We start from the raw sequence: 26,807 nt of genomic DNA, 5'->3' as shown, positions 1-26,807 counted from the left end.
CAGCCCTCACAGAGCAGGTCCTATCCTCAGATAACTATCTGATAAGCTCCAGGGCCCAGAGACTCAAGCTCCTCCTATCGGCATTGTATTTTATTTTATTGGGTTATTTTACAACGCTGTATCAACATCTAGGTTATTTAGCGTCTGAATGATATGAAGGTGATAATGCCGGTGAAATGAGTCCGGGGTCCAGCACCGAAAGTTACCCAGCATTTGCTCGTATTGTGTTGAGGGAAAACCCCGGAAAAAACCTCAACCAGGTAACTTGCCCCAACCGGGATTCGAACCCGGGCCATCTGATTTCGCAGCCAGACCCACTGACCGTTACTCCACAGGTGTGGATTCGGCATTGTAAACCCATACTATCTCCAAAGACTTCACCCCTGTCTATTTTTAAATATCGCAGATATGAAATGAGGCAAAGGTGGAGAATATTGGTGGAATGACAGAAACGGGAATACCCCATGAAAAACTCCTTCAATGTCTGCTTTTTTTTTTCTGTCTCTCTCTTGTACGGAGGAGAGACATGAAGGTTTACACTGCAGCCTGAGGCTTATTGTGCTTACCACTCCTATTCTGTGAATGAATTGGTGACTAAACGGTCGCGCTCTTGTACAAGTAGCCTACAGCATGCCGCACCATGAACTTAACCCAGACTATGGTATGGATGATGATAAGTGAATTAATGATGGCGAAATGAGTCCGAGGTCCAAGTTACCCGCAATCCTGCTCCAATTGGATGAGGGAAAACCTCGGAAAAAAACACCAACCAGGTAATTTGTCCCAACTAGGATTTGAATCTGGACCTGCTCATTTCACGGTCAGATGCACTGACCGTTGGTTAATACTCATATTTGTCTAAATTCTACTGCCTCCAGCACAGAAGAGTTATTATCACACATTTCCTTAGGTAGAACTTGTGAATATGCATACAGGCCTACTATCGAATATGGTTTACATCAAAATAATAATTTCAAGTTATCTTAACCAATGGCTGTTGATTGGTTTCGATATCAATGCCAGTAAATCCATACTATTATTTTTCTCGCGGTATATGGCGTTCAAATCAATCTAACCTATCTGATGAAATTTTTTTCCTCCCTTTCTTCACTGTAAATGAGCACAAACGCTACTTGGTTGTAAATTTTTCTGACATTTTTTTATATTCGATTTCCTAACCATTTCAAATGTATATCATTTTACCTTTTAGGTGTGTTTCCAAATTATATGTAATACGCTTTGTCAAATCTGGCAACCTTTTCATAAGGGAAGCTAAATTTATATTATATAATAATAATAATAATAATAATAATAGCAATAATAATCATCATCCATTACCAATATCTTATCTGTTACAACATTTTCAGTCTATACATCTATTATCCCTCATTGCCAAACTTTCAGAACAGCCCCGAGGTTTACTCAGCCTTCTATCAAACTTTGTAACTACAAAAAGAGTAATTAGAATTATAATAGGTGCCAGATCTAGGGAATGGTGTAGGATTTATTTTTTTATTTTATTGGGTTATTTTACGACGCTGTATCAATATCTAGGTTATTTAGCGTCTGAATGATATGAAGGTGATTATGCCGGTGAAATGAGTCTGGGGTCCAGCACCGAAAGTTACCCAGCATTTGCTCGTATTGGGTTGAGGGAAAACCCCGGAAAAAAACCTCAACCAGGTAACTTGCCCCGACCGGGATTCGAACCCGGGCCACCTGGTTTCACAGCCAGACGCGCTGACCGTTACTCCACAGGTGTGGACAATGGTGTAGGACTATTTTTAAAAAACTGCAAATAATGCCCATGGCTTGTCAGTATATTTTTTCACTAATAATCTTCCTCGTATGTAATCGTGAAAACTTTGTAACTAATTCAACAGTTCACAGCATAAATACGCGCCAAAAAAAAAAAATGTCATAATCAATCGGCAAGTCTATCTATCATGCTATCAAAAAGGAGTGCGTTATATGGCAGTAAAAATTTTTAAAACATAAGATCATTTAGGGGCAAATTAAAGTACCTAATTTCTCATGCCGGTTAAAATAGGAGAATTCAATACACCTTCCTGTATCCTATACAACATCGATATGATATATTTATTAGTCAAACAGCATCTATAATGTCATGGTGTACCTTCACATTCCTGTATTGAGGAAACACAATAACTCATCATTACATTATTTGCCATTTCATTACTTTTTCTCATCATCTACTTTTCTCTCCTCTGTTCCTATTAAATCATGAATCATATAGTGCAAGCCATCGGTCCCCCCCACCTCCATACAAGTAAAAAAAAATGTATTAAAAGATTATGTTGAAACTATTTGTAGCTGCAAACTAAAACCACGTGTTTATCACTACATACAACTCATAGAGGCAAATGATGCAAAAGAAAATTGTCTCCTTCAGTTTAGCTTTTCTGGAGAACCACCAATAAAGCAAATTAAGTTAGACCTACGCTTATGTCCTATAATTTCAAGATTCAAAATGGAGTACCTATAATTTCATTTAATTAGCCTAATTCCCTTGAACCCGAAAAGTAAATAATTGTAGGTGTAAATGCACTTCGATGTATTTTTAGTCCCTTAACATTTTTCCTTGCGAAATTTTCCTGTAAAACATACAGGGATGATAATATTTACAAATAACTTATTTGCTATGATCAACCCCCATGTATAGTAAATTGTGTTGTACCAGTGTGTGTGTGTGTGTGTGGAGAGAGAGAAAGAAGACTATTTATGTAAGAAGGATGAAATCCTTACATAATGCATATGTAAAATTGTGGCTAAGTTCTATTTTCCAAGAAGGGCACAGCTTGAGAGCAACCAGGAAATGGGCAAATGCACGGCCAGGATTTCCCTTTTGTAAATAATGCTCCGCCTGTATCCGGGATCTATTGGCAACTTCTTGGCATGCCTCTGGTCTCATTTTCTTGTTTACCTAAAATAAAGAAAAAAAAATCATGTCATAATGCAACAATGCATTTAGTTTATAATCTAATGGTCATTGTCATAACCTGGTGATTCGTACTTTGTAGTGCATCACTTACTAAATTACTGCTGACAACATAGCGAATTCAACATATGCTATGCTCCAGTGGTACAGTAAGATTGTAAGAGTTTAATTACTGTAGTATTTATCGGCATGCAGTTTCGTAATACCGTGCTATAACTTATAAGTGTTTCGTAACGATCACACGTACCAAAATGGCTGAGAAATCTCCGAGGGTTTTGTCAATCCAAAGTCATGTGGTTTCAGGATATGTTGGTAATAAAAGTGCAACATTTCCGCTACAGGTAAGATTTGCATAATAGCCCACGTCTATGACATAAATAATATTTGTACGACATTTTTAGTTTAAGTAACTGCATATGAACATAAATTCATTATTACATAATAATGTGAGGTTATGTGGATTGCAGTACATAAAAATCAATATTTACCTCATATTCCAGTTGTATTATATGAATTAATTGAAAATATCGGAGAAGATCATTTTAATATGGTTATATAAATTATTTCAGGTACTCGGATTTGAAGTAGATCCAATCAACTCCGTACAGTTTTGCAATCACACCGGTTATGGCTACTGGAAGGGCCAAGTTTTGGATGAAAATGAACTTGGTACGTTTGAATATGCATAAAAAATACCGAGTAGGGCGTACACATACGCATTAAGTGGAGAATGTCAAAGCGAAATAAGTCTCTCTTTCATAATGTCGTTAAATACATATCCATATTAATGTGAAATGTATGAATATATTTATAAAGTTTATGAAATCTCAATAATGTTCATTCAGGTTCCGGTTTCGATCCTAGGTCCTACCAGTCTGGTCGAGGTTTTTTTTTTTTTTCGTGGTTTTCCTCGACAATATAATTTTCAGTTAAATAAAGAAGGCGAATGCGAATTGGACCCCACTTTCCACGAAATAAGATACAGTACAACAGCGCATTCTCAAAAGTAAACTACAGATATTCGCGATATAGACCTAGCAACTATAAATAAATACATATAAAAACATATTTCTTTTTAAATTATTATTTATCAGGATTTTTTTCCGAAACACAATTCGGACAGAAGTCGTCAATTCCACCCACTTCGAGATTTCATGATTTTTTTCACTCTTCCCCCCCCCCCCCCAAGATTTTTACGTTCTTTAATGTTTAGTATTCCAAATTAGATTTCCGAGTGTCACAAGGAAAAAGAATTTAACACTTTTATTTAGTCAACTATCCGAAGACAGGTCTGAACCTCACAAGTGATATCAAGAAGGCACCATTTATGAGGCAACTAAGCCAGGAGATAATGGGGTAGGGTGGCCAGTTCCTTTCCCCCACCATTGCATACATCGCCGACTAGCTACATATTACACTAGTCAGACTTTAGATGCATACAAACAATCATTTGTTGTTCCTCTGACACATATCAAGTGAGATATTACCGACTGATAACAGATGTAGGCTACATATCAGCCAGAACGTCAATTAGAGGATAATATAATTTAACACTATTCATTATAATTTTATTGTAGATCATTTTATAAGCATGTGAGCGGGCGCAAGGTGGTTTTCTCGAGGTTCTCCCGTTTCCCCTCACCATTATCATTCTACCAATACCGTAGGCTACTTCACAATCACCCTCACTCTGTGAGGTCCCGAGCAAGGGGGCTATAGGGCTCCCCAGCCAGGCCTCCAGAACAAATAAAAAATGGCTTAAAGTTATGCACATCTGTGTTAATACTTTTTTTTATAAACAAGTGAAGAGTTCTTCACGTGTAGGCCTATTTTGGCCTACTTATATCGAATGAATACCGGTACATTTATTTTCAAAATAATATCTATACCTAAATTTAAATGATCAAATTAATACTCTTATTATACTACTAGCCATACCCGTGCGCTCTGCTGCACCCGTTACAAATATATATAAAGTAATTACATAATTAAAATAGGACATTTGATCCAGGGAACATTCGTGTTTGATAGAAGGATAAATCGTTTATTATGTTACTTGATTTAAATTGTATTTAAAAAAATTAAATACGATCATTTTGGTCATAAAAATTATTTTAGGAAGTACAGGAAACGAATGTAGAGAATAGCCTATCAAGTTTTCTGTGCATGAGAAGCTATTTTAATCTTACCTGTCCTCAATTCACTCAGAAGTTACTGTAATAACATTATAGCATTATGCCCATCTAGAGAAACTACACTTTCCAATGGTGAATTAATAATTAATTATACAAATCGGTTAATTTAGCTTCCGATATTACTTCATACAAACACAGAAACATTATCTGTAGGCTATGTTTCATAACTTTCGATTGTTGTTGTCCAAGTCCCCTTATAGACGAAGTCATTTGTTTTTTATTTCATTACACCGCACCGCCTTAGATGGTGTTGTTATTGTAATTTTGAAACTCATTTATCTCATTAAATATCAGTCCTATCAAAATTTTGCATAGAATAAACCTTATCGGAAATCATTTTTGAAGAAACTTTTGTTATGTAACATATTTCACAAAAATCAATAATAAGCGAGATATTTCGATTTATTTAATTCAGGCCCCCTTATAACCCCCCTTTTAAATAAAGTATTTTGAATGTCATATAGCCTATAATCTAAGTTACAACGAACTTAATTTATATTCCAATTTTCATCGCAATCCGTTCAGCCATTATTGCGTGAAAAGGTAACAAATATCCAGACAGACAGACAGACAGACATAGAAACAAAAATTTCAAAAAAGCGATTTTCGGTTTCAGGGTGGTTAATTATATATGTTAGGACCAATTATTTTTGGAAAATCGAAAATTACCAGAAAAATTTTGGCTACAGATTTATTATTAGCAGGGAACGGATTTATATGGACTAAAAATATATGAAATATGTAAATATATATGTAGTTATTTTTACCAAAATATGGAATTAAATATGGATTTTTACCAAAATATGGAATTAAATATGGACTTAAAATTATAAAAAAATGACTATGTACGTTAAATATTGGTACATTTTAATCAAACTAAACAAAAAATATAATGGACGTACCTTATCTTCCAATGTAGTTTCAACAAAACACAATTTTTATTGTCTGTTACCATAACAATAGGTTACAAACATTTCTTTCAAGTGCTGAAAAGTGAATCTTCTTCTATTGTCTCTGAGGATAGATTTATACTGACTAAAAGAGCGTTCGACGTCACAAGAAGTAACTGGTACATAATTCAATTTCACAATGTCTGCTGGGGATAAGTCCAAGTTAATCTTCACTGTTGATTCACCACTCATCACAGCAACAACCTTTTGTAGTTCTTCATATCCAGGGTTTTTTGAAAGTACAGTGTCCACCTTAGCTCTTACTGCATCTGCAACTTTACCTCTACCACGATTCAGTTGTTCCACAGTACTATTTATAATTTCAAAACTTTCAGATAGTGAAAGGTGCCTATTTTGGAGACTTTTGAGCGTTTTTATGATGCATGAAAATGTATGCTGAATGTGAGCTAAGTCATTCTTCACACTTATGTCACAGGTAACTGTTTTCGCAGTATCAATTGAGACTGCATCTTCAGAGTCCAATGCAAGGAGAACATTGTTAATAGAGTCTATATGTTCGGCATAATATTCAACTGCTTCTAGCCATGTACCCCATCTAGTTAAAATTGGCTTTGGTGGCAATGGAATTTCAGGGTACATTTCTTTCAACACGTTAACTCTACTGGGAGCTTTGAGAAATACTTTTTTCACTGATGAAATCAACAAATCTACTTTAGGGAAATTGTCTCTGACCACTTCTGCCACACGATGAAATGCATGCGCCACACAAGTAAAATGAGTCAATTTAGGATATACAACAGATAATGCTTGTCCAGCTTTGACCATATAAGGGGCAGCATCGCTAATAAAGAATAACACATTATCGTACATAATACCCTTTGGCCACAGGATACCCATAGCTTCGTTGAACAGTTTAACTATAGTTTTGTTATTGCACTTTTCTAGAACATCACAATGTAAAAGAATTCGTTCAGAATATTGTTCACTTAACAAACCGATAACTACATTACCAACAAGTCTACCTTCTTTGTCGGGAGTCTCATCAATGGAAACCCAAATTGAACTATCTTTAATTTCATCTCTTATCTTCTGTATTGTCTCATCGTAGATGGATGGAGCATACGTCTTCCTAAGTGTTGACTCATCCGGGATTGTATGTTGAGTATATTTTTCAAGGAATTCCCTGAAGACCTTATTCTTTAGTTTGTAGAGAGGAATATCAGCAGAGATGAGAGAACGGCACAGGTCGATGTTAAACTCAGATCTTACATTCGATGTTGTTGGTTGTGTTAAAAACAATTGTCTCTGCTTGGAATTTAGTTGTTTGTTGGCCTGATGTTTACTAGTTGTAATGTGTTGTTGCACCAGGAACTTTTGTGTAGATGATACTGCACACTGACACAAATTACAAAATAATATTTTATTGTCAGTTGATAAACCATCTTCTTTAAATTCTGAAATGTAACTTGTTAGTTTTGATTTTAAATTGACTGAATGACGTACTTTTGGCATATTTACCGTCTTTATAGTATGATTTACAAAACTGAACCTATGTGTACTCTGACTGGCATTTAACTGTTGAGCTGCACAACTGAAGTCTGTTAAAAATTTTAAATTAAATTAATACAGTTTTGTAACTTACTTTCCCATTGTTGATAGGACTGCTAATTTTCAAATAACTCTGATGTTAAAGGGATTACTGAACATGTGTTTAAATCTCTATTGTTGAAATGTATTTTTAAAAGTTAATGGAATTTTGTTTTGTTTTATTGTTAAACCTAATATAATATGGACTGTTTTATATGAAATATGGAAAATATATGGAAATTAACGAAAATATGTACTAAACTCTAAAATATGGAAAAATATGGAAAATAAAAGTAGGATTTTTCAACCCTACACATTGTGAAACATAAAGATAATGCAAAATATAAATTATATTAGCTTTATAAGTAAATATGTATTTACATATAAATCCTTTCCCTGATTATTAGTATAGATTATAAAACTCTTTAATATACCTACATACTATACCTATGTATTTTAGTAACTCTAAAAAATCCTTATATTCACTTAAATTAGTCGAAAAGGACAAGGAACAAAAGCATAATAGTATAGACAGCAAAAGAAATGTATTAGCCTATATCTATTCAGAATTTTGTTTATTAAATGTTAACATTTTCCTTATGAAGAGTCTGTGTCTAGGTCTATTAAATATGGTACCGGAAGACTAGTGATTGAAACTTTATATATTGTTACTACTCTGATAGGCAAAGTTAAGGCGGAATTCGTTATATAGTGCCTAGATGGATATTATAACTCGATAGTAATATTGTGTCTTATTATTAGAAGAATAGGTAGGCCTATTACCTGCTTACTTTGCTGCCTTCGGGTCTTCATAACAACATAGGTACTTATTCTTTTTTTACAAACGGATATTCACAAATCATGTAAAGTTTAATTAGTGATATTCACTAACTCTGGACTGTTACTTTATGTGTGATACAGATGCACTTATGGATGGACTGCATCATAATGGATTGGATTGTTACACGCACCTACTCACAGGATATGTGGGTTCAGCATCCTTCCTGAAACGCATTGCCCAAGTGGTAAAGCAACTGCGTGAAGTTAATCCAAATCTTATTTATGGTAAACAATCTAATTTATATTTGTTGGTACAAGTGATGATTTTGATACTTATAGGCCATTCGGTATCTCGTGAAACCTACATGAAGGTCTGTTGGAAAGTTATTCCACACTCATAAATTCATATTAACATCCCTGCCAGGGATAACTTCTGTCTCCCCCCCCCCCCCACAAAATATAATTTTGTTTTAGTACTAGTATACTTTATAAAGTATAAAGCAAGCAAAGAAAATAATATTATGCAAATCAAGCTGTCAGGTATAACTCCCTGTAAAGTTGATTTGAATAATTTCGAGGGAAAAATTGTTCCGGGGCTGGGTATCGAACCCGGGATCTTTGGTTAAACATACCAACGCTCTACCAACTGAGCTACCCGGGAACTCTACGCACCAAAGGTCCCGGGTTCGATACCCGGCCCCGGAACAATTTTTCCCTCGAAATTATTCAAATCAACTTTACAGGGAGTTATACCTGAAAGCTTGATTTGCATAATGTACGTCACTGTTCGTTAACAGAAAACCACAATTTAAGTCACACAGAGTTAGTGTGCACTCGAAGTTGGTTGCTTGACGGTTGTCAGCCCACTTTGAAGTCTGTGGATATAAAGGGAAAAATTGGATCAGTGTCTGGTAGAGTTCCCGGGTAGCTCAGTTGGTAGAGCGTTGGTACGTTTAACCAAAGGTCCCGGGTTCGATACCCGGCCCCGGAACAATTTTTCCCTCGAAATTATTCGAAAATAATATTGTTTATTATCATCACTGGCAAGCTGACAGCAATCAATAACTTAGGAATTACACATCTTATCTTAAATCTGCTCATGAATATTAGTATTATTATTATTATTATTATTATTATTATTGTCAAGATGCACGACAAGCAACTCAGTGCGACTAAAGTGTTGAGCAGTATTAAATGAGGATAATAATAAATTTATGTATGGTATTCTCTATCTAGGATTCTACTCCCCACCCCCCACCCCCCATCAGAAATCTTAATTTGCACCCTGCCTACATGCGCATATGGAAACAGAAAGTGGACAGAAGCTTCCCTCCCTTGCTAGGATTCCACTCGTAGCTAGCTGACTTACTCCCACCATATGGATCAGCAATACTGCGTAACATTACATAACTCAATAGTACTTACGTCCTGTAGTAGGCCTATTCTGCAATAGTTCACAAATATGGTTTGTCCATCATGCGCAACTCCTGCAAAGAACAGTTTTATTTTCAAGATAACTTATATTTATTGGACGATTTTTTTTTTTCATTAATCCTTCTTGCTTCTTTTTATCTAAGAAACAAAACCTAGAGTTATGCTGCAGTTGTTTTGTACCATGCAGAGTAGGTATTCTATATTTATCACTGTCACAAGAGTGGTAAGTCAAGCTACATTGGCGTGCTCAAACATACGATTTTTTAAATAATAATAGTCTTTATTAAACACACTGTGTGCAACAGATTTGATTCGTCTGTGATCGAGTGGTTATCCTCTGTGCCCTCCAATGTGGCGACTCGAGTTCGATCTCAATCTGGGTCATGATGGATTTTGTGGAGGACAAAGTGGGTGCTAAGAGGTTTTTCTCGGGGTTCTTCCGTTTCCTTTCACCACTGTTATCATCATTCCACCAATACTTCACAATAACCTTCACTCTGCGAGGTCCCGAGCCAGGCCTTCAGAACAAACAAAAAATGGCTGAAAGTTATAACCAGAGTCTAGTATATAGTCACGAAGCTCAATACATAGTAAATATGCATCCATAGATAGTTGCTAACCACTAGGATCACTACTATCGCCTCATTACAGACAATGTGAAATAGTACCTGCACAGTCTATTGTTTCTAGTATCCTCAAAACTCAAGCTTCATGACTGTATATACTAGACTGTTTTTAATAAAGATTATTATTAAAATATACGATTCTTGGCTGTGTCAGGTTGAAGTTGAAACAGTAAAGGTGCTTGTAATCACAGAGCACATTTTACAAGAAGCAAAAAGAATTAAAATAACTAGAATTAGGATTGCCTCAGTTGGGGAAAAAAAATTATAAACGTGTATGGGTATTTGGATTTGTTAAATGATTAAAATGACTAAAAATATATGTGTTATTTAATTTTTAGCATGACTCTCATGCAAAATAAATTAATGGATATAACAGAATATTAACAAAATGAACGTGATGTTACAGTTTGTGATCCTGTAATGGGTGACAATGGGAAGATGTATGTGCCAGAAGAATTACTGGAAATTTACAGAGATACAATCATACCTTTGGCAAATATCATTACTCCTAACCAGTTTGAAGTTGAGTAAGTTTCTATAGAGAAAATAAATTTCCACTGAAGTGAACATATTGATGTATAATATATACGCATTAAGAGTGTGTGTATGTGTATAAATATATCATCATCATCATCATCATCATCATCATCATCCTCCTTCTACCACATATTAGACCTTTACTGGCCTGTTACGGTCTTCAAATTAATAGACACTGTACCTACAGTATATTTCAGTTTATTAACTTCAAATTTTCTGAACCTAATCCTTTAAAGTTTAAGCCAAAACCTTTACATTAATGGTATTGGAATATATCCTACAGCCGTCCTATTAGAAGAAATCTTGAAGATAATTGTCTGACATGTAACTGATTTGAATGCATCTTTTAGACAGTACCAATGGCGTCACTACAACTTATTTAGATATGCTTAAGCTTACATAAAATTTTCTTTCAGCATCTCCCAAAATGTTGCCAAATGTACCAACGATAATAAAATTATTAATAGTATTCATACTTATGAAACTACTGTTTCATTCCAGTCAAATACTGATAACAGTTTTGAAGTCAGTCACAATTAAATCACTAATTTAAAAACAATTATAAGAACGTTTTCACTTCTCAATGGTTAACAGTTGTGCTCCAATGTATTACACCCTTCCTTGGCCCATGTCAGAGGGGAGCACAACTTAATTGCGATACTTTTAGAACAGATAGCAGATATGTCATGAAAGATAACTGGATGACAGAATTATGTGATACCAAATGGTTACAGGATTGGGTCAAAGCCCTTCATAATAGGTACTATTCCAGCATTTGTCTGGAGAGACTTAGAAAACCACGAAAACCTTAAATAAGAATAGTCAACCCCTGAACTTCCCAAACATAAGGCAGGCGTGAAAACATTTTTCCTCTCTATTAACAGCGAACATTTTTAATAAAATGCAAAAGCTACTTCTTAAGCCTCCCTCAGTTGTAGTGGCACCCTCTGCAATACACGCAGAAATGAACTTAAAATGTTATGCATATTATCTCTATGCTCTTATCATAATTTTTATAGATATTATAATAAAGCTATAAACTCTTTCAATGAGACATTGATTTCAAAAACTCTAAAGGAAATTTTTTATAAATAAATACAACATGATAACACTGAATTATTTATTATATTACGTCTCAGAAGTTCCATATGTTTTATAGGAAATTGCTGTTTCAGATTGTTAACTGGAAAACCAATTCAGTCACTGAGTGATGCCTGGAATGCTACAGAATATTTCCATAAGCAAGGATGTCATACAGTTGTGGTTTCATCCTCAGAATTGGGGGATGAACAAAATCTTCTGTCACTGGCTAGCAGCAGATTAGGTAATTACTGATACGTTTGTTTGTTTGTTTGTTTGGAAGAATATTAAAATACTAACTGCTCATAATATACTTTCGCAGTTCGCCTAAAGATTTGAAGACATTTTGTGAATTTTTACTAATAGACGAAATTACATCCCAAGTTTCTTGAACAGTATGAAATCATTACCGATACATCAGAAGAACATAAGGACATGACAGTTTTGATGTAGTGATATTATTCACCAAAGTAGGAACTGAAAAATGATACACAAGCAGTTATTAAAATTGGGAAACAGGTAAACACAGGAACTTCGAATTTTTTGGATAAAGAAAAAAAGAATACTATGGACTTTGGAAAACATGAAGGATTTATTTTCGCTGTCAAAAACAGTCACTTCCTGCAATTTTTTTGTGTGATACAGCTTTAATGTAAGCAATGGCTGAAGTACAGTTTTCATGTTACCTAAGGCTACAGTCATGAGTTGGGATCTAGCATAAGACCTAGAATTTTTATTTTTATTTTAGTAGGTTATTTTACAACGCTTTATCAACATCTTAGGTTATTTAGCATCTGAATGAGATGAAGGTGATAATGCCGGTGAAATGAGTCCAGGGTCCAGCACCAAAAGTTATCCATCATTTGGTCATATTGTGTTGAGGGAAACACTGAAAAAAAAAAAACCTCAACCAGGTAATTTTCTCCGACCGGGAATCGAACCCTGGCCACCTGGTTTCGCAGCTAGACGTGGTAACCGTTACTCCACAGGTCGTAAGACCTAGAGGTTACCCCATTGTCAATATAATACTGTGTATGTGTGTTCTCTTCACATTGCTTAAAAATGTAAATTCTATATAATATTGTCGACATGCAATTCATTGGCGTCCAATGTAAATTCGCATAAGCAAAAATCGTGTATGTCGAGATGTCATAGAATAGTATAAAAAAAGTAACACATTGTAACAAAAGTTATTTGATACCTACTTGCGAGTTTATGCTGAACATGCAGACTATGCAAGCTTTCACAAATGAGATCTGCTGTTATGTATTGTCAGCAGCTTACCTCTTTTTGCAAGCTTTCACAAATGAGATCTGCTGTTATGTATTGTCAGCAGCTTACCTCTTTTTGCAAGCTTTCACAAATGAGATCTGCTGTTATGTATTGTCAGCAGCTTACCTCTTTTTGCAAGCTTTCACAAATGAGATCTGCTGTTATGTATTGTCAGCAGCTTACCTCTTTTTGCAAGCTTTCACAAATGAGATCTGCTGTTATGTATTGTCAGCAGCTTACCTCTTTTTGCAAGCTTTCACAAATGAGATCTGCTGTTATGTATTGTCAGCAGCTTACCTCTTTTTGCAAGCTTTCACAAATGAGATCTGCTGTTATGTATTGTCAGCAGCTTACCTCTTTTTGCAAGCTTTCACAAATGAGATCTGCTGTTATGTATTGTCAGCAGCTTACCTCTTTTTGCAAGCTTTCACAAATGAGATCTGCTGTTATGTATTGTCAGCAGCTTACCTCTTTTTGCAAGCTTTCAGAAACGAGATCTGCTGTTACGCACTGGAAGCAGTTTACCTTTTTTCATTAAAGAGATGTTGGAGTTTGAAATAAGACAGAAATAGATTACAAATGTGGTAATACCTCTGTAATTTATTTTAATAAATCTGGTACTGTATTTTCTTTTTTTCTCCTGATTCTGCAGCTCAGGGGCATTATTGTCCAAAATTACACATTAAATAATATTGTACTCTGAAGTATTAGCACTATAAAAACATAGTGAAACTAGGCACATGATGAAACCTCTGTGATAGGGAGGATGAGGGATAAGGTATTCATCTTCACAACATAAAATAATTATCAAATTGACAATGAACAGTCATACTCATATCCAAAGTGGATTTCAAACCACTGATCATGGCTTTCATGTAGGCCTAATCTTAAAACTGGGTCTTTGCTATAAACGTAAAAAGTTATTTATACTTAAGGAAAAAGAGATGTTTATGCTCATGTAAATTGCAGGTAGTCTGTGGTCACATTATTGACGAAAATTCGAATTAACTATTTCCGCAAATTATCATTATCATTATTATTATTATTTACACCAAAAACGTGAAAACTGGATTATTTTCGTTTTTTTAATAATAAATAAATGTAACATGTCTAATTTTCATCATTACCATTAGACATATTGGTGCTTTAGATTTTCTGTTATTGAGTATGGAGATTTTGCCCAGTCATTAAACTGCAATTGCTTAAGAAAACAAAGAGGATTCTAATAGCATTTGTCAATTACTTTTACTCTGCTTAGTTTTGTAGACAATTTTGCTCATTTTGCTTATTTACTGTTGCAAAGTGGCATTGAAAAACAGCTGAAAGCCACATGAAGCAAGTTAAGCCCTATAGATTCTTTGCTGTTGTATATACTATACTGTTATACTAACTGGCTACTAGAACAAGTATTTTTCCAGTTACTTGATTTTAAAAAGGCAATTTTTTTTTTTTTTTCCATTGAACTACTTCCAGGTTCTCAACACTTTCATTAAAATAGAATAAGTAATTTTCTAAACATCCGATGTCTTATTATATTAATACAGTATTATTGGTAAGAGATGTGTTCAGAATAAATTTCAACCACGAGTATAAATGCATTAATTGATGTATTTACATTTTAACGATTGTTTTCAAACTTTTACACAGGAAAAAAGAAAACAAAGCTGACTCTCAACATACCGAAACTGCCAGGTACATTCACTGGCACTGGTGATTTGTTCACTGCTCTGCTGCTAGCATGGATGTGGCGTACTGACAATATACTGAAAACCTCACTTGAAAACACTATTGCCACCATTCAAGCCATTCTCCGAAGAAATCTTAACATGTCTGAAGGTACTATTTTATGATATATTAAGCTTCGATGCTGTGTTTAGAATTTTTTTTAACTAATGGCGGATATTTGACTGTTCGTCATTCATCCATATAAAGCCAGTTTAACTACACAGTCATCACATCATAGGAAGCTGCTTTCTCCTTGCAACAATTACCTCTCCTACTCTGTTTTCTCCTCTATTCACCACTAATTTGTCCTTTGTATTACCTTTATTTTCTCTCTATTCGTTTTATTCATTTTTGTAGTTTACTCGTTTTTTCGCTTTCTTGTTTCTTTGTTATCTTTTTCCCTTTTTCTCTTGTTTAAAGTAGTTGGTTCATATTCAGAACCACTTTTAGCATCCCCTGTGGATGATAGTTCTTCATTTGGACTTATTGTTTCTCCTTGCAACAATAACCTCTTCCTAGCAGCCATTTTCACAACACGAATGGTGCTTACCATTGTCTTGACTGGAGTGCAATGGTGTCTCTAGTTTCAAATTGTTCTCACAATTTTCATATATGGCAGATATGACCAAACAAATTACAGACATAGATAGTTGAACAAAAACATTCAGAAAGTGGTTTTATACATAAATGGTCCATACTGGCACTTACCATTGTCTTTAAAAATGTGAAATTACCGCAATATGTGTTCGGAATTTGTCATAGTAACTGGTCAAAATTGTCAAAATACTATTTAATATACAGCGCATAACGAATTTCAGACATAACTGTTCATTTCCTATATTTCTCTTTTATGCTCTTTCCTATTCTCTTCTTTTAATTTTCACTTTTTGTTTTTGCTCTGTGTGTTACTGTCCGACCGAGTGGTTATGTCACGGAATCAGCAAAACGGGGGAAGTCACGTGACAGTTACTTACTTTACAGGGCCCTTTCTTTAAATTATTTTAAAAAGTTGCATAATATTACGTAGATTTCCAATTCCGAACAGCAAATATTTTCAGGCAAGAGCCTAACACCTCAGCCACTAGTCTTTGCAGAGAGGTCAGGAGAAATGGGTGGGGGGAAATCAAGATTCGACATAACCACTCGGTCGGACAGTAGTTATGCTTTGTCCAATGAGGCAGTCCCGTAGTTGGGAAAGCTGAAAGTGTTTCTATCTAAATAAAATAATTTATATTTTCAGGTTTAGGTTATAATGATATCTTTTCAAATCTGCAAAAAGAATGAATTCTCCATTTCATTTGTAATAGTTGTCTTTATAAAAGCTTTAGAGACATTTAGTTTAATGCTTATTCAGCTATTCTGTTGTTGTTTTCTAATGCCAGGCGTTTGACAATAAAGTCATTTGACCTCTTGCACTCCAATATTTTTCAAAGATACTATCATGGCCAGCCACTGAAGCACAGATTTTGAGGTGTTCCGAATCCATTTCTTGGTTTGAGTTGCACAATGGGCAGTTAGGGGACCGATATACTCCAATTCTATGCAGGTGCTTGGCCAAACAATCATTGCCCATTGCCAATCTAAATGCAGCTACAGACGATTTTCATGGTAAAGCGGGAATTAACTGTGGATTATGATGCAGAGAGTTCCATTTTTTCCCTTGGGATTGTGTTATCAAATTTTGTTTGTTGAAGTCTAAGTATGTAGATTTAATAAATCTTTTCACAGAGTAATACGTAGATTTAGTAACAGGTCTGTAAGTAGCAGTGCTGCCCTTCTTTGCTAAAGCACCCGCATTCTCATTTCCCAAGATTCCACAATGGGATGGTATCCATTGGAATAAATTTCTTTTTTGAGTGATATTAATTGAGAGAGCACTTTAGTTATTTCTGCTGTTTGAGATGAAGGTGTGTGTTTAGAGACTATTGATAGAATAGCTGCTTTGGAGTCTGACAATATAACTGCATTCTTAAATTTATGGCTATGACATAGAAGATTCCTGAGACTTTCTAAAATTAAAGAAAGCCATAATAACAGCAGCACATTTAATTTCTAAAAATATTTCAGTTTCAAAAAACTCGTTTAAATAGAACTGGGTTGCCGTGAACTCAATTCCAAAATAGCCTATAGGGCATAATTTTTGTACATTTAGAGTTACTGTATTGCAATATATCTTATGTAGTAATGTGTATAATTTAATAACTATTCAAACCCTAGTGGTATTAGTGAGAAAAATAAGTTATATTATATTTCTGGCATATGCTGTAGATTAAAAGGGCAGAAGGGAGAATGGGCTCGCAGTGCACCACAATATGTGGCAATTAGGTGCTGTTCTCTGGCCAAAGTAATATGACCTTGATATTCAAGAAAGTTCTGTGGTTACTATAGAAGGCCTTTTGTGTGTACTCTAGAAAACAGAAGTTTTTGAGTGCATAATACAGTAAAACCCCGATAAGACGCTGTTCAAGGGACCGGGTGTAAACCCGTATTAGGCGGGTATACTAATTTTGATTTATATACAGTATCTATTAGCATTTTTCTTTATTGAAATACATGATTCATGAAAGGTAATATAGTATTACTCAATTATGTAATTACTGTAATGTACGTTAAAGACATTTACAATATGTACTGTACTTAATTCTTTCGGAAAAAAAGTCATTTATAGTTGTTTGCCGTATGCGTGTTCTCCAAGTCCTCATGTTTACCACACTTCAGTTTCCTGCGATTATATCTTCCCGACGACGTCGCAACTGTAGTGATTGAGTCGCGATTTCTTATTATCATTCTTAATATCGATGATGGGATTCCTAATGAATCAGAGAGTTGTTTCTGAGTAAGAGTACTGTTCTCATCGTACTTTCGTAAGATTTACAATTTTTCCGACACAAAGCACTTTTCGTTTAACACTCATTGTAATGACATTCACAGACACTTCAATACACTAAAGAACAACAAACTGCCCAGCAAAAATTTCCAGAATTTTATTATGGCCGAGTGAGGAATGTTGTTTGAGAGAGAGGGTTAACAAGAGGGTGAGGTATTGTAACTGTACGTAAGCTTTAAGCGCGCAGGTAAAGAGTCGAATGAGAGAGCATAACAAGAGGGTGGGGTATACTAAGATATGAAGTATGAAGGTTTAAATGTGCAGGTAAAGGGTCGAATACCAATACTTTTCAGGTTAATGGCACCAGCGAGTTCAGTGACCATGATGTTTCACTGCTGTTACAGTACATTGCTGAAAATTACATCGAAAATATTCCATAAAAACAGCGTATTATGCGGGACTTGAGCACAACAAATGGGGTATTTTATAAAGGCGTTATATATGAAATGTGCAGGGACCGGACAAAAAAAGCGTATTACAGGGGATAGCGTAATAAGCGGGCACATCTTATTGAGGTTTTACTGTACATGATTTTATATATTGAATAATAGTTCAAAGAAAGACATTATAGATCTTCACATCATCTGTAACATGATATAAGTGAATAGTTGTGAAATAAGTAAAATGTATAATGATAAAGTAGCTATCATACTTGTAATATCGATTTCTTGTTTTGTCTTACCTATTTCTCTCTTTCTTTTTTGATACAGAACGCAGTAAGACATGTGCCACAACTATTGCAAGAGTTGAACTTCCGCTTGTACAGAGTAAAGCAGACATCGAAAACCCAAAAGTAATTATAGAAGCTAAAGTTGTGGCCTAGGTGCTTAAGACATTGAGCATTCGATTATCAAGGTGGCAAATTCTAACTGATTTACAGTGGAATGACACCACATCAATTCAGTCTTCCAAACTGGTTAAATCATTCCATCATTTATATAGTATTATTCATATGCATTACATGATGGAATTTGTGTAGTTTAAATTTAATGGAAACTTCGTATGTTTATTGGGAAATCTGTATTGCAGTACATAGGCCTAGATTGCGACTTATAGTTTTTGTATCTCTGTCAAATGTAACTCAGTTTATATAAGGCCCAAAAAATGTTGTAATCTATGTCATAGAAATGAAAGGGATCTGAGTAAAATATTGATAAAAACATTACAGTACAATGAAATGCCAGTATAAAAATGTGAGAAACAAAATTTCTAAAACATTATCGCAATGAGACATGAATATAGAGCCGAAAAAGATAATTTTATGGAATACTAAACTTCTTTGGAATTTTTAAAATAGCATTTCGTTGTACATGTATTTTGTTTGATTACAAAACGTGCAGGTTCATGAAAAATTGTAATAAAATCGAGACTTCTAACTTTGAAACAAGATGACAGTTTTATTTTGTGATATAGAAAATGGTGGATAAGCAATTTTACATCAGGGTATATGGAATGGGCTCTAAGCCATTAAGATCTCTGGAATATTTAATAATTTTATTTAGGCTATTGTTTATTGCTACTTGATTTTCAATAATGTAATTTAGAAAATAGAATTTATTTTAATTGAGAGGGTGAGTACCAGCAAGTTCTAATCCAACCATGGAAATAAAAGATTAGACTCATGTAATATTATTTTATATTTCAATGCAATTGCCATTCAGTTCATGTACTTCTGAAAGTGTTGTTTCAGCATATTTTTGTCTTCCGAAAAAAAAAAAAAAAGTTGAGGACTGTTCAGCTATTCAGAGAAGTCAACATATCTCACAATAGATCAAGATCGCTAAACTATTTCCTTTTCCTCGTTCACACCATCTCATCTCTTGTTGGATACTAAATAATGTTCTCTCTAATATTACACCATCCATGGTAATATGTGGTAAGAACCATTTGCAGAAAACTGTATATTATCGCCGTGGCCTCATACTTAACATGCCAGCATCATACATAACGTGCAGTGTGCTTTTAAAACATAATTTTGCCGACCAATTGTTGCTCTGTAGGTTTCACTCTAAGTGCCACGTTGTCACATCTACTTTCTCGATAAGAATAAGCACTAGTTTGTTATATTGTTAAATATGGCTATTATTATTATTATTATTATTATTATTATTATTTCATATAAAGTACGTTGACATTCTTAACTCTTAATAATAACTCTTTAATAATAATTTTTAATCACATACCTTAATGTTCGTCCTCAGCACAAGACAGTACAACCTCGGTTTTAGTCCACGTGGATCAGACAAGTAGGTGTAATTTTATAATGGAAGCAGCTTATTGGTTGCAAAATTGAAATTGAGACAAGTGATTGGAACGGCAACACAAGAAATTGAAAACAATAATACAATTGAATTTCAAAGACCTGCACGAGGCTGCCGCTCAAAGACCTGCCAAATGTTAAGCATGAGACTGTGGCGATTATACTAATTGCCCATGTATAGGGTACATTCTGTACAACATAGGATGCGAGGATTGGAGTTTTTTGATAATTTACAGCTGAAAGTAATTGTGATCTAAATCTGTAAAGTTGTGTTTAAATTACGTATTTGAATATGTGTTACTGAAGTGTAAACTTTAACCAACCTATAATTTCCAGTTTTTTCCTCTCAATTAATAGTTCACATGAACCAATTCCCGTAATTTGGGTACAGAGAATGTCATCTGCAGCTGGTGAGATGATACAACATTCAAAAAGCACACATTTGCTTGGTGTAGGATTGTTTTTACTTAAGATCGATGCAAATCTATTCTGTAATATGAACAGAGTGAATGGTTGAATTCTCGACAATTAGCTTTTTTTTTTGTTTACCAGGAAAGGAAGAAAGGTTTTTTTTCCCCCCCCTTGTTATTACACTCACAATCCAAGGACAAAAGACTGATCATTCATCTGTCTCTATTATTGTATTTAGGATTCATGCAAATTTACATTCATGTCTCTTCTTCAAGAGAACACTTCATATATTACGAATTCTCTAGTCAAAAGACCAAATTCATCCTCATTACACATTATCTTTGTTTAAAGTTTTTATACAGAATATAGCTTTGTAATTTATATACAGACACAAAATGTTGGGTTTTTAATTTAAGGGGTTATGTACACCTTTCATTAGTATAAATTTAGTAAAATTCAAAATTTAATTTATAATTATCCTGAATTAATTTTGTGGTGGAATTTGATATGGTGATTAGACAATACTTTTCAATTAATAAACAACTTTTAGAACCCCAAAAAAATGTATTGTTAAGGGTAATTTTTAAATTGAAATAGGGATGTGCAATTTGTGCAGAGAAAATTGGTTTTGCTGATATCTCGTACAATTTTGAATATTTTTAATGCTTTCGTCTCTACTGGGTGTTCATTTCAAAGTGTGTCATGACGTCACTTGGTGAGTCAGCGATTTGAAGCGAGTTTCAGCTTTTATGTCAGAGAAGTTCCCTATTAATCAAGGCATTCAATCTGAACTTTAACTTGAACGTTGTAGCAACAGGTGGCGGTCTGTACGGCCTGTGTGCTACCATAACCTCTTTCGAACTGTGTTTTGCGCGGGCAAGTCGTACCCAGGGTATTTGTTATCATCGGTTGCATACGGCAACATTCCACAATACAAATGCTCCATGTCCATGTTGACCGTCGAAGTTAATGTCAACAAATGCTGTATGTAAGTAATCGTCTTAACCCTCTCCCCATATCCTGACAGTAAGAAAAAAAACTCACCTCAGTACGTGTTTCCAAACAGTTCACATTTCTGCCACTACCGGCATTACGGTACGTATCGGTAAGTACTCTTCAGAATGAACGCCGTACTTGCTAGACAACTTCTCTTGCACATAGGTAATATGCCTCTGCGGAAGTGTAGGAAGATTGAATTCTCTAGGCTCATCAGCTAGCCATATGACGGCATACAGCGAGCCATGACACACTTTGAACTGAACACGCAGTACTTTATTCATAATAAGTGTGTTAATAAATCCTGCCATTATCAGCTGAATATATAAATAAGAAAAAGTTTTTGCCATGAATTGTAAAATTTAATTATTTTTATATAAAGAATTAATTATTATTAATGAAAAAGAACTTGAAACGATAAAACAGTACTAAAGAGTTTATTCTCCAGTATGAAATTCACCTGCATGAAAAATTTCATTAATTTACCTAAAAAAAAAAAAAGTGAAAGTTATGAGCAAAACAGATTTGGAAAACGTAAGTTATGAGAAATGGGTGACATACTTATCGAAGATGAGAAGTTTTCTCCATATTAAAAAGCCACGTCAATTGACACAGTCTCATGTTTAGGTCATAATTAGAAAAGTATTAGAATATTTAAATATTTTTAATCGTATTATTGAAGAAAGTCCCACAAAAAGAAAAAAAAAAAATCAGTTTCTGAAGCTGTATATGCCCCCTTAATAACTGTAGTGAATCAAATTGATTTTACTGCTTATATATTTTTTTTTACTTGGCTATTTAACAACACTGTATCAACTACTAGGTTATTTAGCATCAATGGGATTGGTGATAGTGAGATTGTATTCGGCGAAATGAGGCCAAGGATTCACCATAGATTACCTGATATTCGTCTTAGAGTATGGGAAAACCTCGGAAAAAACCAAACCAGGTAATCAGCCCAAACAGGAATCGAACCCATGTCCGAGCATAACTCCAAATCAGCAGACAAGTGCCTCAGCCGACAGAGCTACACCAGTGGTTTACTACTTGTATTAATATATTTGTGTATAATATATAATTTTGACTGTAATTTATAGTTTGTACTTAGTCAAATCAAAACTGATGTTCTATATTACGAAAGTTTATTTGTAAATATTCCACAGTTAGATTTATATATTGGCTGTAAAATATGCACACAAGTGTATCACACTATTCCTAAAATTAACAATAAATAAGAGACTTTTGTGTCATAACTGCATATTAGTGCCTTACATCAACTTTGTTTAAGGCTTTTATCATGAAAATAATATACAAATCCCTAAAATCTAGTTATACGTATTCTAACCATAAATGCAGCAGACTTGCATGTTTTAAGCAAACATTCACTTTTTTATTTTTTTCTTCAAATTTTTTTAACTTGTTAATAACAAAACAAGTACAAAGCACATTAGGAAGCAAAAAGAAATGGGAGTGATGTCCAAGGCCAGTCAGCCATTAGAAATAAACAACAAACGCTATTACCACTACCACCTACCACCACATTATTACTGTACTACCATGACAATGGTCATTGCCACAGCCACCACTACAGTAGTTAGCAGTTTTTATTTTTTACTTTGACACATCTAATATAGAGAAAATATTGTGAGGATTCAAAAACTGATTTATATCTTTTGACAGAAAAATATATTTTCAACATACCAAACACTTTTAAGTATTCCATTTGTCTGCCTTTTCTTGCCACTATTGGAGTAACTATTATTCGTAATTTTACGACAGGATATCGTTGGTGTTTAGGTAAAAAGGTTTAACCGACATTCTTTTAAATTTGACTTTTTTGCTGTAATTAGTGTAGTAAGTTAAAATTTAATTACAGAAGCTGAAGATATAGTTTTGAAAATTATGTTTATATTCGTTCATATTAGGTAACTAATAATCATAATGCATTAAAATTTAATTTTTGTTGTTCCTGAAAAATCTTTCTTTTGTAGGATAAGCCCTTTTACCTAAACACCATCGATATGTTAAAGCAGTATGAATAACTTTTAATTTTGTTTTGGGAGAGGAGGGAGGAAGGAAAAGTACTTTATTTGAAACCCCTGTCCAAAAATACTCATCATTTGTCTAAAGTTGCGTTTAGTGATTTACTTCTGGATTTAATTTTCCAAACTTGAGAAAAGTGAAAACTAAAAGCAATACAAACTGTATATTGGTATTAACAGTTCTTCAGATAAGTTCTGAATATAAGATGTAAATAACCTATTACGTAAAATATATGCAGTTACCATTTAAGAAATGATTAAAAATGACTAACTTAATAATGAAAACAGGACTATGACACAGCTTCAAAGTCTGCATTATCGTTTTCTACATTAAAATTTCACAACAGCAGTCTATTTTACTAAGTTTCCAATCAATTTTCCATTACCTTTGGGAACTGAAATAGGTAAATAAACCTAGTTACCACCTAAACAGAGCTATTTGAAATAAAGTGTTTATTTTTCACTGATGTAATTATGATTGCGAGTTTGCGTATGAAAAGGAATTTGGCAAATAGCAGTCCATTTGTTACAACTTTATGAAAAGAATAACCGCTCTGTAAAATGCAGGCCAAGAAGGTATGTACAATTTTATATTGCACATTATAATTATGTGTATGAGGAATATAAGAGAACATACTAGATTACAGTAATTGAGAGTTTTATCGATTGTAACATCCAGTTACCATGATTAATAAGGTTATGTATAGTAATAAACTTAATTGTAGAGTTAATATGCTATCAGTAACATTGCCATATCAGCTCCAAGATATATATATATATATATATATATATATATATATATATATGTTTAAAAATAAGAGTTAACAATCCAATGTTATTTCATCAATTGCATACTGTTCTAGAAAGTACTTGTTGAACTTGACAGTATAATGGACATTTAATGTTATATAGTTATAAAAAAAGCGTGCATTGGATGTGGCTTAAGTAAATCATTATCTTCATCCTGATCATTTTCATATTCATTTTATCATTGTAATATATGATCAAGTTGCATTAAATTATTAGAAGAAAAATATGAACTCTGTTACATTACGGGTTTATAAAATTTCTCCAATAGGAGAGTAATGCCCAAATCAGCAAGTTAAAATGACACAAGTCTATAAATCAAAGATGTGTTAATATTTTATGAATGTTTATATTTTGTTAACTCGAACTATGTTATAACAAATGATTGATTAAATCATGTGGAAGTTCACCTTACATGGAATGTGTGTCATTAATTTCATAAATACAACATTTACCCAGAACCAAGAAGCCATTTGTTATCTCGTGAAACCAAATGCATGTGCTGTAGCTCGTGGTAAGAACCTTATGGTAGGAATCAGTTTGTTACATAGCTGCAAGTGGAAGTGTGGTGAGGGAGGGAAGCTTCCCTTTCTTATTCCCCTCACGTAGAAGTTGGTTTCACAAGATAGCAAATAGTTTTTACAGGTATTGCACGAACCTATTGACTATACCATGTAGGAAACCAATTGATCTCTGCAACAAAAGGGTAAGTAAATTTGCTTTAAAGCTGAAACATGTTCGAATAAATTTGTTATTCATAGAGTATAATCTTCGGGATCATGGCACAAATGAATGTTCAATACACGACCAATTAGTGAGTACTAATTTTCACGAGTGTCGTAATCAAGACTATACACGAGTTGGATACATGTTATGCAATCCTAGTATAGTCACGAAGCTCAATACATAGTAAATATGCATCCATAGATAGTTGCTAACCACTAGGATCGCAACTATTGCCTCATTACAGACAATGCGAAATAGTACCTCATAGTCTTTTGTTCCTAGTACCTACCCTCATAAACTCAAGCTTCATGACTATATATTAGACTGTGCTAGTACTATAAATTGGATTAAATAACAAAAATGACTTAAATTTTCTGTATCATGTGATGACTTCGTGGTTTTTAGGAACCACAGTTTGTTTTAATTTTTGATGGTTACTTTACAATGATGATGATAATACAGGGTGAACCAAAGTCTTTCCCTGAATAATAATAACAATAATAATTTTATTTAATCTGGCAGAGCTAAGGCCAGCCAGACTCTAATTCTAATTAAATAAAATAGGCTTACAGTAGTTATTACATTAATATCTAGACCAAACAATTGAGGTGGTTAGAAGCAAAGGAGTGTAAGTGATATTTAAAAAAAAAAAATTATTTAAGTACATCCAGGGTAAACTAAAGCATTTAAAAATTTCAGTGGTAAAGGGATATATCTTTTAACCACATCGCACATTAACATTTAAAGTTAAAACTTCACGGAATTTACGAATGCTTAGTAACTTTTAAATATTTTATTTGATACTTAAATATACATGATATAACATACACACTTTCGTCATCATTTCAGTCGCACACAATGCACACACACATTGTCTACTGGTCTTTGTGTTCAGTCAACAGCAATCAGTCTCCTCTACCAACGTCACAAGAAATAATCAATCCCACTCTCACTTCTCTGGTCTTCACTTGTCATCGTACGTTTCCAGGGTGTCAGCCAAGTGCTCGTTGTCTCACATTTTATGGAAAATAACGTAAGTGCACTTACACCCTTTGCTTCTGACTACCTCAATTGTAATTTAAAAACTATTTTAGACACAAAAATGAAAGTTATGGCATTATATTGTCCAACTTATAGAGATTCATGCAGGACTGCAGAACAGTACAGTTCAGTATCAAAATGTCGTCCATGCTGGAAAAAGCACAGTGTTTTGTGGTATCATGAAACTTACTTACTTCTTAATACGTGTGCCCAGCTCTAAGCTGCTTACACGATGTCCACTGTAAATTAAATATGCAATTTTCCAGAACTGTGGATTGGTGAGAATTTCATGTAGTGAGTGTTTTTTCATTCTTTTCTGTACTTTATGGTTGGTGTTATTACAGTGAAATAGCAATGTGTTTTATTGTTTTTGGTATCATGAAACAAGGTAGTTCATTACAGTTCTGCGACATTTCTGGAGAGAAGATGTGGAGACCATCAAAGGATATATAAAGTTTTAAAAAAGGCTGGCAGTGTTGGAGATCAGAAAAGTGGTAGACTTTGAGTGACAGATGAGACAGTTGATGCTGG

The 26,807-nt window shown here is 34.1% G+C and overlaps 2 protein-coding genes across 9 annotated transcripts in view; one reads left to right on the top strand and one right to left on the bottom strand.

The window, feature by feature from the left end:
* LOC138709016 (protein arginine N-methyltransferase 9-like) overlaps positions 1-26,807 on the bottom strand; it is an 88,922-nt gene that overhangs the window by 34,505 nt on the left and 27,610 nt on the right. For 3 of the 7 annotated variants that reach the window (XR_011334810.1, XM_069839467.1, XM_069839466.1), the window contains exon 4: positions 2,767-2,944. Coding sequence is in view for 6 of the 7 variants with exons in the window: in XM_069839467.1 (XP_069695568.1) it covers positions 2,767-2,944 (178 nt within the window). In the remaining variant the exon portion in view is untranslated. The other 4 variants (XM_069839471.1, XM_069839469.1, XM_069839470.1 and 1 more) reach the window with 4 other exon arrangements.
* Positions 3,168-24,925, top strand: Pdxk (pyridoxal kinase). Of its 2 annotated transcripts, XM_069839475.1 has the most exons (7): positions 3,168-3,300; positions 3,529-3,628; positions 8,574-8,717; positions 10,899-11,019; positions 12,205-12,353; positions 15,029-15,217; positions 18,704-24,925. In XM_069839475.1, exons 1-7 carry the CDS (start codon positions 3,211-3,213, stop codon positions 18,814-18,816), a joined length of 906 nt encoding a protein of 301 aa, XP_069695576.1. In that variant the 5' UTR covers positions 3,168-3,210; the 3' UTR covers positions 18,817-24,925. The 2 variants fall into 2 exon arrangements, with proteins under 2 accessions (XP_069695576.1, XP_069695577.1); XM_069839476.1 differs by lacking the exon at positions 8,574-8,717.

Source organism: Periplaneta americana, chromosome 11 (assembly GCF_040183065.1).
Source record: "Periplaneta americana isolate PAMFEO1 chromosome 11, P.americana_PAMFEO1_priV1, whole genome shotgun sequence".
Classification (NCBI taxonomy): Eukaryota; Metazoa; Arthropoda; class Insecta; order Blattodea; family Blattidae; genus Periplaneta; species Periplaneta americana.
The sequence above is the reverse complement of the archived record's forward strand: the minus strand, read 5'-3'. Positions and strand labels throughout refer to the sequence as shown.

Coding starts and splice junctions, on each gene's coding strand:
- Pdxk (XM_069839475.1), top strand. CDS start 3,211: ATGGCTGAGAAATCTCCGAGGGTTTTGTCAATCCAAAGTCATGTGGTT. Junction 3,301..3,528: donor GTGCAACATTTCCGCTACAG/GTAAGATTTGCA, acceptor AAATTATTTCAG/GTACTCGGATTTGAAGTAGA. Junction 3,629..8,573: donor TTTGGATGAAAATGAACTTG/GTACGTTTGAAT, acceptor TGTGTGATACAG/ATGCACTTATGGATGGACTG.